This window comes from Oryctolagus cuniculus, chromosome 11 (genome assembly GCF_051225735.1).
Source record: "Oryctolagus cuniculus isolate XC-2025 breed Fujian yellow rabbit chromosome 11, ASM5122573v1, whole genome shotgun sequence".
NCBI lineage: Eukaryota > Metazoa > Chordata > Mammalia > Lagomorpha > Leporidae > Oryctolagus > Oryctolagus cuniculus.
In genome coordinates, this window is record NC_142877.1 from 80810426 (window position 1) to 80829446 (window position 19021).

Sequence of the window (19021 nt, forward strand, 5' to 3'; positions counted from 1 at the left end):
CTTGATCTCTTACTTTACCATAAATTTGATTTTACCTATTTTCCTAAAATCAAAATTCTATGGTGGTGATATAGTGTAGACAACCATGTAAGATATAAAAATCATCTTTTAGGTTTTCTGTTTATATCAAATCATTAAAAATTAAGACCTGATTATGATCTTATAGGTTAATGGAATAGACTTGGACAAATGTTCAATAGCAAAAGAGAAAAATGCTCCTTTTGTGTTTCCTGACACATCATTATGTTCTACATGCTTGGCCATAAACTTTTAATTGGATGTTTTGAGTCAAAATATTGAGGGTAAAGCCTCAAGTTAATTTTTGCATTTTTTAAGGGAAGTGGAAAGAAATTTTGATTTTGATTGTCACATAAGGATTTTACCAAATGGCTTCAGAATTTAAAAAAAAAAAAAACCTTGACTGTGTTCCTTAAAAGATGAAGAGAAATATTTCCCTTTAAAGACTTTCTCTTGAAAGTATTATATGTCAGCGGGTGGTGAGGGCTGCGCTCCATTTTTTAGGTCTTTCACTCCCTTGAATTTGATTTGTGCTTTTACAGCACAAATCCTAACATTCGGGAGGCAGATCTGCCTGCTTCAGCCGCCTGCAGCAACGGCGAATTAGTCTGTCATTCTCGGCATCGGATCTGGGTGTTGTGTATGTGAGTGTGTGTGTGTGTGGATCGGTGTCTGAGGATGGGTGGCTGAGAGTCATTTACATGTGCATGGGGTTAATAGTGTAGCGTCTCATTCAGGCTTGGCTGGGAAACCTGTGGCACTCTAGGCTGGACAGCCGCTGGCGTCCGCGCTTCTGTGTTAATTTCACAGGATGTTTGCTGCCATGGCAGCCAGCAGCATCCACTGCAGCAGCAAGGAAGAGCCATAGATCTTAGCATGCAGGTGGAATACTAAAAATGCAAGAGGCTCGTGCAGGGCTGGGCTTCCGTGCTTAATCTCTGCTCGTCCTAGGCTCTGTTGCAGGGTTGTACTTGCTGCACTGTGTCAGCTCATTAGATTAAGGGTTGCAGACCTAGATCACCTCAGGGCTGGTGAGAGGCAAGGAGGAAAAAAAAAAAAAAAAAGCCAGCTATCGCTCTTGCTCCACTACCTGCGTTTCTGAGCACAGAAGCAAGCGAGGGAAATGTGGACCCATCATCCTGCTGAGACATGCCATTGGATGAAGACAGGAAAACATAGTTGGCTTCCTGAGCTACTTTGCAGCTGGAGCAGAGTCTTTGGCGAACTCTTTTCTGCTTCAGATATATTCAAGCAAAATGTTTGTAAGTACTGCTGATCAGTGAATGATTTGGCAAGCTACACGGTGGGCCAATAATTATGTATGCATTCTCTCCAGAGTCTTCTATGAATGTTTGAGCCTGAGCTTTAATTGAAGTCCACATGTGAATTAAAAAGCAAAAAAAAAAAAAAAAAATAAGGCTAGTTGCATTTGCAGTGTCAAAAGACGATATGAAGTCCAATTGAAAAGCAGGAGCAACTAGAAGAACGATGCAGCGGCCAGCTGAGCTCTCTGTGTTTCGGAGCAAAGAAGTAAGGAGAAAAGGGGCTTGCCTTCAGAAGCAGAAATCTCTGACCAACCTCTCCCTCAGCAGTGAGGGGGAGAGGAGACCTACTGTGCGCATTTCTAATTGGTTTGGAAATGCTGCAAAAGCCAGCCAGAGGGAATCCCACTATGCAGAGAGGCGCTCACTGTCCAGGTTTCTGTCGCGGTCAGTGCAGTCTCTGTACCACTCCAGTGGCTCAGGAGCCTGGAGCCTCCTGCCTGCTGGGGGCAGCCAGTCGGCAGGGGAGGACTTGGAGATCTGGCCTGCAAGAAGAGACTTGGAAGGTGAGAGCGATGAAGACAGCAGGTCCGAAGATGAAAATGTGTCCAGGCTAAGCAGCCTCAGCAGAAGCTGGGCTGAGGAGGAGGGAGAAAGCTGCCTGCGGGAAGGGACTGCACACCTGGATGAGGATGTCATCCTTACAATGCTGGGTGATCTGGAACAGGCACTGTACACAGACTTTCTAGGTAAGTCTAGCTTGCTCCTAAAAATGTGAGTGGGATCTTAAGAAATTTCATCATTTCTTAGGAAGTTATTGGATAAGCCAAATAGCTTCCATTATTCATATTGATTATTTTTTCAAAATACATAGTTACTCAAAAACCTGTTGTAATTGCTTGTTTTGTGAAATGATTGTGTGTGTGTATGCGTGCGTGTGTGTGTGTGTGTGTGTATGGTAAGACTGAGCTATGAGCACTGCTTGTAAATCTATTTGGAGAAAGCAAATGCTAGCCATCTGCCATGGGCATTATTGGCCTGGTGTTCAGAAAATTCTAGACACCCATAATAAATGTAACATTTTAAATTTCCAAATGTGTGGGTTTTTTTAAGCTTAGTCACTAAGGGGGCCTGTTCAACTGTCTTCAAGGTCACCTCACTTCAAAATGAAGGTCCTAGGTAAATGTCCTGTATAGTTAAGTTTCTGTAGACTTAGCATTAGCCATGGGAAGGCTCTTTTTATACCTCATTGACAAGTTCCATGCATTCCAGGAACACTTTGAGAAGCGTAAAAGCCTCCAGTGCCTTTTACTTTCTTGCATTTGAGTGTATATGTATAGTTGTATGTGTGTACATGTGGCAAAAGCTGCTCCCAGATATGTGCTTAAACTACTGTGTAGATGACTATGAGTTGTTTTCATACTTTACAAGATAGGCCTTTTGGTGACATGAGTTTCAGTAGTAACTTCTGACTGTAATCTGTAACTAGATACGAAGATGCCAAGTGATTCTTCAGCTTTGTGATTAAACTTTAAGCATCAACTTTGCCATTAACCTAAACATCTAAAATTATATACCTCTTAATTGCTATTTCTATATCACATGTACTACCAGAATATATTTACCTTATGCAGCCACTTCTAAAATTCCTGAATATTAAACCATTCAGCCTGTAGTATTTTATCTCAATGTGTATTTCCACAAATGACTTCATGTTCATGTAGGTTTCCTTAAATTCAAGAAAATTGAACCTGACCAAAAGACCAGGGATCTCTTTGTTTCTTATTCAAGCAACTGTTCCAATTCTTTATGTAACCCTCACATTACAAGATGTTTTACAAGGATTTCTGGACTCTGTCAGTGAGCCAGATTTGTAGACGAAGAAAGCTAAGAGAGGTGGCAGAGGCAAATACTGCTCAATTTTTCATGTCACTTTGGCTTTGAAAGAGTAATATTTCCACAGTTGTCAGAATAGTGATTTCTGAATCTGAATGCACCAGGTACTTAAACGCTGAAGATTTACTTCTTCACCATTGTGTGATTTCTGTGATGGACTGCTTCTCATAAAAGAGAGCTGTGTGCAGTACAAAGGCACAAGGAAGTCTTAATCCTCATGAATCTTTCTCCTCTTTTTGACCCTCTGGAACTGTAGAATCAGATAATATTCATCCTTTGCCTTTAAAATGGTAGCATTTATCTTGCCCTAAGTAGCACTTATGGAAGTATTTTCAGAGATGTGAACAGAGTGCAATCCCCTGACAGTATTTGTTGGTTGCTCTGTTAAATAATAGCATACTGTGGGTGGGTGTGCATATGACATGTGCCTTTTGTGCATAAATATCTTGCAGCCTTACTGTCAGAGGGTAACCTCTCAACAGAAGACTGTGCATCATGGTATTCAAATGGAGCATCTGCTTATTGTATTTGTGTGATTGTGTGATTATTCTCTTGCAGGATTTTTTCCCCCCACTTATGTATGTCTTTCAAAATGCAAGTGAAAAAGTAAAGGGGACATTTTTTAAATATCTCTGATATGAATAATTACATCTCCAGACAATAAAGCATTCTGATTTCCTAAATAGTGGTGCATACTAAGTAGGTGAATGTGTCCAGGCCCACAGTATACAGAAATTTCAGAATTTCTACCACGTGTTTAGCTAGGTTCTGCTGATGACTCAAAATGGCCTCTTTCAAGTTAGTTGTTAGGCAAGGTTTCTTGAGTTCAACTCTTTAGTCTTAGATATCCTGGTAACTAAGACAGGCATAGGGTCTATGTTATAGGGCCTGTGCTGGAACTACAGCAGAGAACATTTAAAAGATAATTGTAAAACTGTTGACTATGGTCTGCTCTTTCTTTCACTGAAGTGTTGGGATTAAGCAGTAAGTTTCTAACATTTTTTATCCCAATAGCTGTTGGGCCATCCATAAAACTGGCTCTATTTCTCAAAATAAATTAAAGCTTCCCATACTCTCAGTAGTAATATTTGTGATGTGGATGGTATCGGAGCATAATTCTCTGTGAATCAGGTTCATTCACTTATAATTTGATTTTCTATTAAAAGATGACAGAGCTGGCGATTTTAATTATAATGTGTATAATTAAAGCCTAAAAAGTAAGAGCAGGACCACATAGATTAAGCAGTCTGACGGCCACTAAGTAATAATACAGGGGCACAAAATTAAGCTTGTTATTTGGCGGTCTACTCTTAAGACCAAAAAGCTCTGTGTTCACTGCTAAAAATCCCAAGTGAGTTTCAAAATATACCATTCTGGAAAATGTGCAGCAGCTCCTGCCATTGTGTCCAACACATAGGAAACCTCTTCAGGCATCAATTTTGAGATGATTCAAGTGGGAGAGGAAACAACATTTTTTTTTGATTAAATGAATTTCTCATGTGGGTTTTTCTGCTAACTCTTATTACTGAAGATTTAATTTTATTTATGTTTTATAATTGGCCTCTTCCACCATTTTCCTCCCATCCCCAAGCCTCAAGACGTCAATTGAATACAGATTCATAGGGTATTTCAGACAGTGCAGTGCAATCAATCCTTAGGGGGTTTGTAAGTGCACTTACTTTTATCTTGCCTTTCGTGGGTCATTGAAAACATTTACTGCCATAAATTCTGCATTGGTTATTATCTTTCATGGCATGAATAAGGTAGCAATTATGTTTTGTTCACTAAGTGTTGGGAGGAACACGTCCATTTGCCGATTGTCATCAGTGGTGCTGTGTGTCATGAGTGGATGTCATGATGAGGAAAACCAAAGGAGGAAGGGAGACTATGGTTCCAAAACAAAAGGCAAATAATGGACTCACTGGGAAGAATTTGAGGATCTCAGATGTGTGTTGAATTCGAAAAAGGAATTTAGAAGGTGATGAAGAAGATATGAAAAAATATTGAGTGAAACAAAATATCTGATAATACAGTGGTCTTAGATTTAACATAGAAAAGATATTAACAGGGGAAGACTTTGGGCTAAGCTGTTAAGATGCCTGCATCCTGTATCAGAATGTCTGGATTCAACACCAGACTCCACTTCCAATTCCCGCTTCTTAATGTGTACCCTGGATGGGAAATGGTGATGGCGCAAGTACTTTGGTCCCTACTACTCACATGGAAAACCTGGATTGAGTTCCATATTTTTGGCTTTGGCTTGGCCCAGCCCAGCATTGCTGGCATTTGGCAAATGAACAAGTGGATAAAAGATATTTCTTTCTCTCTCTCTCTCTGCCTTTCAAATAAAAGTGAAAATAAATTTTAAAGAGATATTGAACATAATTAAAATATAGATTTTTAATATTATACTAATTGGCAAGTTGTCAAGATGCTGCTTGATTATAACTTAAAAGTTTTCCCAGTTAAGCTGCTACTTGGAATACCTGCATCTCATATCAGAGTGCCTGGGGTCATGTCCTGCCTCTGCTGCACTTCCTACTAATGCGTACCCTGAGATATAAAGCACATGCAATACTTAATCCAATATACATGAGAAACCTGGATGAAATTCCCAGCTCCTGGCTTCACCCTGGCCCAGTTCTGGCTGTTGCAGATATTTGGAGAATGAATCAGAGGATGGAAGATTCCCTCTCTCTCGCTCTCGCTCCCGCTCTTGCTCTTTCATTATGCATTTCAAGTAAATAAGTAAAACTCAAAAAAGGCAATTTCTCCCAGAGGGTTTCAGGTCAGGGATAGGGGATATATAATGGTTTATTCCAAAAAGTTGTTTAAATCCAGTGACTTGCATTCCCCTCTCTTCCAACAAACACATTCCCAATAGTTTCCTCTACTTATGACTTCAAATCTCTTCATGACACTTAGAATTGAAGGCCTCTGTACTATAGTAAATCTTCTATAGTGAGCTTTAGGTTTAATGCTTCTCCAGTTTTTTCCTCTTGTTCATTATTTCTTTTGACTCAGTTGATTAAATCCCTTCTTTGCCTTTGTGTTTTCTGTGCCTATTTTGAGATTTGTTTCCTATCCTTTAAATTTACTCTACAAATCCTTCTTGTTCATCAAGGTCTACCTGGATTACTTGAAAGTGAATAGAAAACTTCTTCGTGGCCATTTCTCAAATGGATTTTATTATATTTATGAAGAGAAACATGCAAAGAACTTCCAAGGAGATTATGGTCACAGTCTCAAGAGTTATTAACAGTTCTGAGTTCCAAAGAAATGTTAATCTACAGATTACAAATCATATCATTTGATTTAGATCACATGATAGGAAAAGTTTATGTCATGTCCATGAGGTCCAATGTGTATTTTTCTATTTCTTAAAATATAGTTTATAAATATAGTTCATTTATGGGATTTTTTAAATACTAAGTTTGATATCATAATAGTATTATGAAACACATTTTAATTATTTAAATAACTTATGATTTGAAGGAAGATTTATGGACTGGCAGCAGAATGGCTGCTGTTTGGCAACAATCCAGGATGAGGAAAACTAATCAAAATAGCAGTGTTTGGCTGAAAAAGATAATAAAAGCATTAGTGGTTGCCTTCCAATATTTGAGTGGCTGCCATGGCTAAGATAATGCAAATTGGTTCAGTTGGTTTCAGATCCACTGGGGCCACTGGGTGTAAGTGAAAGGGAAACAGAGCATTGCTTGTACCTTATGAGTTTTCTCAAGAAGACCCTTCTAACAAAAGAAGCAGCCATTGTTCACTGTCGAGGCTGGGGGTCTTTCCAAGTTTAAAGGATTCATGCAGAGAGAGAAGGCCCTGCCCTATGTAAGACACTGATGAGATTTTTGGCTTAGAAGTAAGGAAAAAAAATCTCTTAAATCCTAACCAACTTTATGATTATAAATGTTATATGGGCTCTTAGTGTTTTAAAATATGACCTGAGTGCTAAGAAAATAAATTAGTAAGTTGATTAGTTTCCCATATTTTTTTTTTTTGAAATCATATGTTTGAAAGGCAGAGAAACAGAGAGAGACATCGAAATCTCCTGTCCACTGCTTCACTCCTCAGATGCCCACAACTGTCAGTATCTGGCAGCACAATATGAGTCTCGCACATGAGTGTCAGAGACCCAAGTACTTGATTTATCACCTGCTTCCTCTCAGGGTGAAGATTATCAGGAAGCTCTAATCAGGAGCAGAGTCAGAACTTGAACCCAAGCACTGCTTTTATGATCCAGCTCCCTGTTAAGGGCCTGGGAAAGTGTTTTGGCCCCTACCACCCAAGTGGGAAACTCAGATGAAGCTCCTACCTCCTGACTTCAGCCTGGCACAGCCCTGGCCATTTTGGCCACCTGGGAAGTGAACCAACAGATGGAAGATCTCTCTCTTTCTCTTTCTCTCTTCCTTAACTTTTTTTTTCAAAGATCTATTTATTTGTTTGAAGGGCAGAGTTACAAAGAGGCAGAAACAGAGAGAGATCTTCCATCCATGGATTGCATTGGTCAGAGCTGGGGCGATCTGAAGCCAGGAGCCAGGAGCTTCTTCCAGGTCTCCTATGCAGGTGCAGGGGCTCATGGGCTTGGGGCACCTTCTACTGCTTTCTCAGGCCATAGCAGAGAGCTGGATTGGAAGTGGAGCTGCTGGGACTCCAACTGGTGCCCATGTGGGATGTCAGCACTGCAGGAAGTGGCCTTCCCCACTATGCCGCAGCACCAGCCCCTTAACTCTGATTTTAGAATAAAATAAATCATTTTTTAAAGAAACTCATTGTTTTTAGGGTAAGCAGTAAGTAGTTAGGCTATTTGGGATGTCCATATCCCATATCAGAGTGCCTGATTCAAATGTTGGCTTTTCCTTTCCGGTTCCAGCTTCCTGTTGATGCACACCCTGGGAGGCAGCAGATGTGACTGAATAACTTTGGTCCTTGCCACCCATTTAGAAAAACTGAAATAAATTCCAGGCTCCTAGCTTCGGCCTGGCCCCAACTTGGATATTGTAGGCATCTAGGGAGTGGAAGATCCAGATGGAAGATCTCTATCTCTCTGTCTTTCAAGTGGAATGAAAATAAGTAGGCTATTACTTCAATAAGAAGAGCTCAAGCCTATTCCCCAAAGTATAAATGCATATGTAACTGCATAAGGAGAACTTATTTCAACTATTCTAAGTACACTTACAGCACATGTAATTATTGAAATAATTAGGATCCAAATATTCTTAAATTTTAAAATTAAGCTCAAGAGTATGGATTATGCAATTTGTGTTCTCATTTTGCAGTGACAAAGGTCACATACCTACAAGTAAGACTACGTTACATCACTTAAAAAATAGTAGTTGTGATATTATATTTGTTTATATTCACACTTTTGGTAAAAAGAATAATTATAATTTTAAGATGATGATTTTTTTTGGAATTTCCTGCTTTTTTGCTCTTTAAGAGGAATGCTCTATGCTACTCACCTATGCATGCAATTATTTGATAATAGAAAATGGCAGAATAACAAATGCTGCTTTGTAGGTGAAGACCCTGAAACAAGAAGATTGAGAACTGTGAAAAACATAGCAGATTTGAGGCAGAATTTAGAAGAGACTATGTCCAGTCTTCGTGGGACCCAGATCAGCCACAGGTTTCTCCTCAATTCTGTACATCTTTGGGCCAATAAAGAAAACATTGTAAATGAGCACTTCTCAGAATGAAAGAAAAGAATTTGAGAAATTCCTTACTATTTACTTATGCACATTTCAATTGGTGATTATCCTTGCTTTGAAAACTCAATTGGTGATTATCCTTACATTGAAAAATTGATGATTATCCTAATACTGAAAAATCTCCACACAAATCCAGGGATCCTATTCATCTCTTCTTCCATATGATTTCCCATTCAAACTGATTTAGGTTCTACAAGTACCAGTATCACTAGTAAGTGGAGTGGATTTTTACTCCTAGCCTAGGGAAGAGTGGCAGAAGATGCAATTGAAATGCACCTGCCAGGGCTGGTAGGAGACATTCAAACGGAATTGCAGTTAACTTCCAGGATAGATCTGACAAGGTTACAGTTGAGTGAGTTAAGAGTTTGTTGAGAATGTGAAACAATCTTTTGTTTAACCTAAAATACAATTATGGCCTTTTTCTGGAAAAAAATACAGTTGGAAATGAAGGTCCCTTTCCACATTTTGATACCTGCAGAAGAGATTAACATCTTAAAATACACATATCTAGTGATTTGGCTTTCGTGGAAATGATCTGCTTTTAAGAAATGACTCAACTCTAGCACTTCTGTCTTCATGAATTTGGGGTCTTTGGCCTGAAATGAACTAGAGTATAGATGTTTCTCCATTTTTTTTTTTTTTTTACAGCACCCTGGAGACAACCTTTGATAGCACTGTGACGACAGAAGTGAATGGAAGGACCATCCCCAACTTGTCAGGTCGACCCACTCCCATGACCTGGAGACTGGGGCAGGCATGCCCTAGACTTCAGGCTGGAGATGCTCCCTCCCTGGGTGCCGGCTACCCACGCAGTGGCACCAGTCGGTTCATCCACACAGACCCCTCGAGGTTCATGTATACGACACCTCTCCGTAGGGCTGCTGTCTCTCGGCTGGGAAACATGTCACAAATTGACATGAGTGAGAAAGCAAGCAGCGACTTGGACGTGTCTTCTGAGGTTGATGTTGGTGGATACATGAGTGACGGTGACATCCTCGGGAAAAGTCTTAGGACGGACGACATCAACAGTGGGTAAGTGATCCAAGTCTCCACCCACGTATGCAGGCAGGAACATGGCCTGTTAGGATGCGTGAGTTGTAAGAAGAACGTGGAATGGAACTTAACTTGCATTTGAAAATCTGAGAAATCTGAGGTTATCTGGGGATGTTTCAGTGTCTTGACTCATTCATGGAAGGTAAAATATCCAAGAGTGTTATACATTCTTTTCCTTATAAGCCATTCGGTTTTCGGGCTGTTGGTTTGAGGAGACACAGGTGGCCAGTGTTTTTCATAGATTTCCACATGCTGCTTAAGTAACAGATGTTGTAGTGCAGGGTGTGGGAAGGAGACAGGAGGAGCTATGCTGTTATGCTTGATATTTTTCATTTTTGGCTTCTCAGAAGCTTCCATCAGCTACTTTGAAGCTCAAGTATTTTTCTAGAATTCTTCAATTATGCACCTTCTATTTAAGTTAAGGGGAAAATCTTTTTGGAGTTGAAAGTTCCAATTGATTAATTCTCTTTAGATGACATGGCATTTTAAAAAAAACCTTAGCCTCTGTTTTCTTTCTCTTTCCTATTACATTCCTCAAAATGTTGTGATGATAAACTCTTAGATTCCTCTAGCAACTTGCATGGTTTGATTTAATCAGAGGATGAATGTCAGTGGAATCATTTCACTATCCTAGTAAAACTATTTCTATTAATAATTGTCATTGCCATTTTGATCAATTCTTTTTACTTGTTGCACTCCTGCTAGGTGCTTTTAAGGTATTGTTTAACTTCTACCATGCTAACAATTCTTATGAGATGAGAATCTTTTTGTATGTTTTACAGATGAGGAAACTGAGCTCATTGGCCACAACTTGTATAGTGTTGGGGAAAAGCCAACTTGATCAAAACTCAGATACATCTGACTTCAAAACCCAGGCTCTGTAAAATATGGAAAACTTCAAAACTAATATTATCTGTCATTTTCATATAAATCTGAGTTTTGACCAACTCAGTGTCCTTTTATGTCAGAGTTAATACTTTTCCTATACAAATAGGAAATAACAAACTGAGGACACAATGGAACCCTTCCTGTCTTCATTTATTAAAGACCATTTGTTGGTTTGTGACAAGATATAAAAAGCACAAAATGGCTTTTGACTAGATTTATAACTCTGCTCTGATAACCTCATGTCCACCAGTGCATTTCTGGTTTTCACCCTGAGTTTCTAACAATTTAGACTGAGGAAACTAAATTATAATTGATTAGCATAAACTGTGATTCACTGGCCACTAGAATCAGAGTTCCTCATTTAGATCTCTTTCTATCATTTTCTATCTCTGGGACCTTAATTTATCTAAATTATTTCGTAACACTTAGACTAGGGATAAAGTTGCAGCATCTGCAAAGAGTTCTTAAAAATGAGGGAGTCATTCAGAACTTTTTGCTTAGCACAAAGACAGGCATAACGTAAGTTCTCAATAAATTGATTCTCCTCCCAATTATCATCATTATATTTATCATAATTAATAACCTAAAAAGTATAGTTATTAGTTGTCTTTAACCTTTCTTTGTATTTAATGTAGTCTAAGGTGGGATATGCAGTTTGGAGAACATGATGGCAGCACAGGGATATTCAAGGCATAGTCTTTCCTCCATTTCCCTTCTTCTTTCTCCATTCTCGCCATACTCCCTCCTGTCTCTGCCTCCCTCTTCTTTCTCCATCTCTTTTTTTTTGTAAGATTCATTTATTTATTTAAAAGTCTGAATTACACAGAGAGAAGAGAGGCCGAGAGAGAGAGAGAGTTCTTCCATCCGATGGTTCACTCCCTAGATGGCCGCAACAGGCGGAGCTGTGCCTATCCAATGCCAGGAGCCAGGAGCTTCTTCCAGGTCTCCCACATGCGTGCAGGGGCCCAAGAACTTGGGCGATACTCTACTGCTTTCCAAGGTCACAGCAGAGAGCTGGATTGGAAGAGGAGCAGCCGGGACTAGAACCGGTACCCATATGGGATGCCGGCGCTTCAGGCCAGGGCGTTAACCCACTGTGCCACAGCGCCGGCCCCTCTCCATCTCTTTAAATGTGGAATATGTGTGTACTCACTTTTTATGTTCAGTATTCAATTATAGTTGAATGTTTACTTAAATACATAATTATTCACACATGTTTACATATTTATACATACACACATATGCAATCAATTTCATTATTTGTGACAGTTTTGTTCTATAAAGTCACTTTTGTGGTGGTGATTTTACTTTAGTTAGACCACGTGTTGTACCTAGGGGAAAATAGGTTTAGGGTTCTGGGAGCCTCTGACAGCATTTTCATCAGCTGATTAGTCCATAACAGTGTGTCAGTTTCCAGGCACCCTTTTCAACACATATTGTCCATTCATTAACATGGGACTCACAACCAACTGTGTCAGAGCTCATGTCTGAATGAGACTTATGCTTCCTTGGACTTAGGAACACAAGACATCACTTCAGCTCCCTGTGCAAGGCCCATTTGGAACAGCATAATCTCCAATGGAAAGCACAAAAATGCAGAACAATATGGCCCAAAATAGACTATAAAAAAGAGCTCTTGTGTATATTATAAGAGCTGAAACAAGAAGGCAGTTTGTCATCTTGTTTGACCTCAGCTGAAAACCTGGGACACAATTTTCTTTCTTTCTTTCTTTTTTTTTTTTTTTTTTTTTTTCTGCTCTGAGCATGTCTGGGAGTGAGTGTGAAAGTACTCCAAGTGTTGATTCAGGAGTGACGAATACGTCTTAGCAAGTAGGTGAATTTGGAAATATGGAATTTTGAATAGTGAGAATTGACTGGACTTATTCATGCTCCTGCAAAATGCCTATGTGGAGGGAAACAACTTGTCCTGAGGGCAATTTAAATCAGAAAGCAATTGACATCCACAGTGCAATGTGAAGATAATTTCAAAAGGTTAGTACACATCAAAATTGACCTAAGAGTTGAGAATAAGGGGGAAAAAAGCTAAATCCTAGTACACAATGGGAAGGAGTGAATAGAAAGAAAGTATTTTTACTCTGTTCCCTTGTTTAAATATCTATAGATGAAAAATACACACTAAAAACCGAAAATATGTAGGAAAAGTATAAATGTAGAAGGTATAAGTCATTCACTAAACTTGACTAAATTATAATTTCAGACTCAGAAACTGAGAGTCATGGCAAGTGAATATTTAAGGAGATAGGAACTATTTTGACAGAGCTTTACATCATTATACTAAGAAGTTTAAAGTTTGTACCATATGCAATGGAAACCACTATTTCTTAGGGATTACCAAATTGTCACAAAACAGGGCACAAGGATGGTGATGGTTTTGTTTTTGCTTGTTTGCTTGCTTCAAAGATTCATTTATTTATTTCAAAGATTTACAGGGAAAGAGGGAGAGACGGAGAGAGAAAGATCTTCCAAATTCTGGTTCACACCCCAGATGGCTCCAATGGCCAGGGCTGGGCCAGGTTGAAACCAGGAGCTAGGAGCTTCTTCTCTGTCTCGCACATGGGTGGTAGAGGCCCAAACATTTCAGCCATCTTCTGCTGCTTTTCCTAGACCATGAGCAGGGTGCCGCATTGGCCGTAGAGCAAGTGGGACATGAACCAGAGCCCATATGAGATGCTGGTGTCGCAGGTGATAGCTTTACTGGTGACACCACAATGCGAGCCTCATGGTGATGGTTTTGAAAAACAGTTTAGGCAAAGCATGAAAAATGTATCAAAGAAGGAAGCTAGATTTCAAGGATTATTGCTAGATCTGTTTCAAACAGATAAGCTAGATGTGTGGTAGTGACATTGGTGAAAATAAAAGGAAGAAGAACATTGATTGGAAAACTACTACCAAGAGGGCTGGCACTGTGGCATAGTGGATAAGTTGCCGCTTACAGTGCCAGCATCCCATATGGTGCCAGTTCGAGTCCTGGCTACTCCACTTCTGATCCAGCCCTCCGCTATGGCCTGGGAAAGCGGTGGAAGATGGCCCAAGTCTTTCGCCCTTCACACCCATGGGAGACCTGAAGAGGCTACTGGCTCCTGGCTTTGGATGGGCGCAGCTCCAGCCATTGAGGCCATTTGGGGAAATGGAGTGAACCAGCAGATGGAAGACTTCTCTCTTTCTTTCTGCCTCTGCCTCTCTGTAACTCTGCCTTTCAAATAAATAAATAAACCTTTAAAAAAAAAAGTGCTGCCAAGGAAAAATTGACAGTGCTGTTCATGAAATTAAAAGGGGTACAGAATAACAACAGAAAACTCAGATTATAAGTGTAGGAGACAGGAAATTAAAACATTAGGGGAAAAAAGGCAGAAACATAAATAGGCAGAAAAAATAGAAAGTGTAGCTCTTTCCTGGTGAGAAAGCAGAGAGGGAACGTGACAAGATACAATTAGAAATGCAGAGTTGGAGACAGTGGTTGAAAAAGACAGTGTTGAAAAAGCTTACATTGTCTCCACAGTAGATGTATAATGTGTCTAATATCAGGAGAAGAGAGTGGGAATTGTGAGAGGCATGAGAACTCCCAGGAAAGGAATCTGTAGGGAGAGGAACTAAAAGCCACTTGTGGACATCTGTACCTATGCAGTGGTGAACCTTACAGACATTGTTGGGCCACATGTGACTCACGTGCTAGTGTTTTATATATTTTTGTAGGTGTTCATTTGTTCAGTAATGAATAATAATATACATACATGCATAGCTAGTGATATAGACACACACAGACACAGATATTCTTAGGAAAGTATTGTTTTAAAGTCACTGCTTTTTACCAAGTGAGTTCTGTACCTAAGAGTATGCATTTATAGCATATTAATGCTCCATACTCAGGAGCGTTTCCTGTTTACCAGTATATACTGTCCTTAGTGGTTAACACTTATTTCTGTAACATAGAATCTCAAAATATAGGTAACTGCACTTAGAGAAGAGCATTCCTCCCTCACATAAAACTCTCACCCGTGTTTCCGACTTGGGAGTGTCCACCAAGCAGTCCGTCATGCAGAAGTTAGTGAATGGTAATTCTGCTGTTATATAACAAGGTTTCCATGGACACTTGGAGCATTGGTATGCAATGTGAAAATAGCACAAGAGAGAGAAGCATGGTGAGGTAGTATTTTGTATATACCAAGCCTTGAAATTGTGTGTGTGACATCTACCCAGCTGTCACTGGAACAGCGGCATGGTCACATCTCACCATGGAAGATGCTGGGAAGTAAGTTTCACTGTGTGCCCCAGAGGAGGAGGAAATTGATTTGATGAGAGCTGTCTAGTTTCTGCTGAACTCACAAAATAATGTTGTTACATCCTTTATCATTCCTGCTTGTGTCATGCCTCCTTTGAAACCTAACTTGACTTCCTGCCTCCTTCACTTTTGTTCCCTATCAATCTTTCAAAGCAGATCACGAATAATCTTGCAAATGAAGCCATTTAAATATGCATCAGTGGTTTACTGGTTTTATGTTGACCAAGTAAGAATACCCTAAATTCTGTATGGAAGCTTCCTCTGGTGATATTTACCTGCTTGGTCTTACATGTTTCTTTGCCATGATAGTGTACAGGACACTGAAGTGTTCCCTGATAGGAAGGTGACTGGTGCCCATGAGCAGGTCATGAGACAGATCTTAGCTTCAAGGTGACTGTATATTGTGGGGAGTTCATCCCTAAGATGAACTGTGTTCACTGCTCCCCAGTGTATGTGAGGTGCCCCTTTTGGCAGCAGAAGGAAGTACTCCAGTTTCCCAGCCTAGATTTAAAATGTGGGAAAACAAGAAGGCCTAGAGTTAACTCAGGAAAAGCTTAACTTGATAATATTTTTTGAAGTAAGAAAACAGAGGTTAGATATATCTATGCTACAACTCATTTAAAAATTGAACCACAAAGTTAACTTCTCTTCATCATTTTAAGAGTATATTTTACTAATTAAAGGCATAAAAGGCTCAGTAAGCACAGTAATGGATGAAGATGTTTCATTTCAGATTTTGTCTCATGGAACCGCAAGGAATGTCATGCAGTCAGTGCAAGTGGGAATGAAGCCTCATTTTGCTTCATGTACTTTAGGTAGAACTCAGAAAATTAGTTAATCAGCATTCTGAGAATTCAAAATGTCTTGAAGCATGCAAGGGCTTATCTCTTCCTTCTCTTTTTGAAATTACTTTAAACACTTGGGGATGTGATGTGTCAGTAATTAGGAATTAGTCAGAGGAAGGCCTCTTACTTATAATGAGAATCTTTGAAAAAGTCTCCATTTAAGAATCAAAAAAGGAACACCCAGAAAAATTGGGAGAAAAGTTACTCATTTTAATTGGGTGGAAATTGAAGTTATTTTCAGATGTCAGAGTGCTAAATAGTAGAGCAAGAATATAACCAAAAATTCTACTTTAACTCACGTGACCCGAATCCAAAATAGTCTGGGAATGAAATTTTCCAAAACAGGTGTGGACTGATAGACTTAACCGTGCTTTTTCCTTCATCTCCCCTCAATTCTGCTTCAGTGAGATTTTTGTTCTCTCTTTTTTTTTTTGTAGTCTTCAGTCATTTTTGTGATGACTGAAGACTACAGAGCAGTGTGCAGGTCACAGGGTTGTCTGAGCTGAGTTACAAGAATCCAGCTTGGGAACCACACATTCTTAATGTTTCCTCTAATTTTATATTCAAGATATGAGCTATTTTAGTGAATGTAGAAATACCAAATGAAAAAACAGCTGGTAGTAGTAGCAACATTTATTATAGTACTTACACTACACAAGGTTCTGTGCATGTTGCATATATTAACTCACTGATATGTCACCATAACTGAAAGAAACAAGTATATTTTACTATCTTAGTTCTATAGATGGAACAGTTAAGTCACATGTAATTTAAGTGTCTTATCTGAGCCCACACAGCTAATGAGGATCCCACCCGAGTTTGAACCTCAGTAGTCCGAGTCTAATGTGCACACTTAACCGTATGATTGTATGAGATCATCTACTTGTCTACTTGGAGAAGCTCCTCTACTAGGAGCATGTGTTGTTTCTCAAACGAACATCAAAAAGGTTCTCAGTGGTCATTAATTATTCCCATGGTTTACTTAGCCAGCACACTTGATCTAGAGGACGTATTTTAATGTTACTTGTGCTCTTTTAAAAGAAGATACTAAACTTTTGGGGGAATGGAGGCTCCCTGTAGATTATCAGTGTGATAATAAACAATCATCCAAATGAGACATGCAGCAGCTGATAAGATATTGAATATGAAAACAGAATTCTAAAAAAAAGGTAGATGTGGTAGAAGTGCATGTTTTGAGTCTTTCCTAGTCCCCTTATAAAACAGAAAAAATAATTTAAAAAAGAGATGACAACAAGATACATTCTCAAATCTGGAGTATAAGCAATTGATGAAAAACATCCAAGAGCCAAAGAACCACCAGGCAGTGGTGCTCATGTAAGAAGAAATGGAGGGCAGCAACGGAAAACTCATAACCGTGAGAGCAGGGGATGGTAACCATGAGAGCAGGCCAACCCAGGCCGACTGGAAAGCACACAGCCGAGGTGAGGATACTAATTGGTCGAGGCTGAAAGGGGTTTTTCAGCAGCTGAGAAGCTGGAACGGAAGGGTCTGTGGTGATGTCTGGAGGGAATGGGCAGTCCACAGGGAGGAAGACGTTCCAGGTGTAGAATCAAAATTCAGCTCAACGTGGAGAAAGAGGGTGAAGACAGAGTAGGCTTTGATAAAGTGGAAGATGGCAACAGAGACCAAAACTCTCAAAAGCAAGCTACCAGATCTATAAAACTGTACAAAAATAACATAAGCGATTGCCAAGTGAAGTGAGAAAATTATTAAAATTGAGCTAGTTCTTCAGAAAAATTCCTAACATCACATGATAGAAGTATCAGGATTAAGTTCATGTCAGCCACATGCATATTTAATGTACATAACCCAGAAAGGGTTAGTATTAGTGAAAAATGAAAGAACGCTAGACAAATTATCAATGGCTTATGAAAAAGCAAAAATATTACCAACCTCCTGGTAATGCAGAACTTATAACTTAAAATCAGATGTTATTTCACATCTGCAAGCTCATAAAAATACCAGATACTAGCAAATTTCTGAATTAGTGAGATTCCTCATCCATAGATATGGAGTTGAACTCTAAGTTCTGAAATGCTTTTGAGAAATAGTTGATGTTGATTAGTAAAATTGAATGCATGTGTTTCTCGTATGACCCAGTAATGCTGTACCACAAAATAGACTATAGAGCAGTTCTTCTCTGTGTGTACAAGATATACATAACTGTATGACAGCATTTTAATAGCAAATAGACTAAAAACAAGTCAAATATTTATAGTAGTCAGATTAATAAACTGTATTTTAGTTGTAAATTAGAGCTATAAAGTTGTCATGTATAATACAATGTTACACATCAGTTAGATGAATTATAATAAAGGTAATTTTGAGTGAGAGGAGGAAATCACAAAATACATATTCAATTAATTTTGAGTTCAAAACCATGCAATGCTAAATGCTGTATTTTATAGATAAATATGCATATGGCAAAATCATTGAGAAACTATGATTAATGATTTACACAAAATCCAGGAAATTGGATACTTCAGGAAAGGAGTTTTGGGGATGTGATTTGGGAGGAACTCAAAGGAACAATACAGATACTAGGAATGTTCTATTTGTGAAGTCAAGTCTGGTACATGAAAGTTGATGTTATTTTATTATTGAGCATGTACTTTCATACTTTATATACAGTTTTGTATAAAAATGATATATTTCACTGTAAAACTTTAAAAATTAGTGTAGTCACTATGACAGTAGATTGCATATTCTTAAAATGATTTAGGAAATAGAGTTGAACAATACCAAAATAGGTACAATTTTTTGTCTTTCATTGAATTTCTGAAATAATTGCAGCATAGTAATGTAGATTCACAGATTTGAATAGACTCTGTCTTCTAGCAGTGGGGGTGGAGAGTGAAGAAAAATAAAGTGTCATATCCAGCCTGATGACTGGGAAGATTGTTTATTTTCCTGTCTCTGTACTATTTTCAGCGTAATTATTTATTTTTTAAAAGATTTTTTTTTATTTATTTGAGAGGTGGAGTTACAGACTGTGAGAGGGAGAGACAGAGAGAA

The 19021-nt window shown here is 38.9% G+C and overlaps 1 protein-coding gene across 13 annotated transcripts in view; it reads left to right on the plus strand.

The window, feature by feature from the left end:
• The window catches only part of NAV3 (neuron navigator 3), a 966035-nt gene that overhangs the window by 780510 nt on the left and 166504 nt on the right, over window positions 1-19021 (plus strand). For 11 of the 13 annotated variants that reach the window (XM_089307477.1, XM_051846465.3, XM_008256837.5 and 8 more), the window contains 2 exons: window positions 8709-8817; window positions 9548-9931. In XM_089307477.1, the coding sequence (XP_089163603.1) occupies window positions 8709-8817; window positions 9548-9931 (493 nt within the window). Of the gene's footprint in view, window positions 1-1390; window positions 2030-8708; window positions 8818-9547; window positions 9932-19021 lie in introns of those variants that run through there. The other 2 variants (XM_089307481.1, XM_089307482.1) reach the window with 2 other exon arrangements.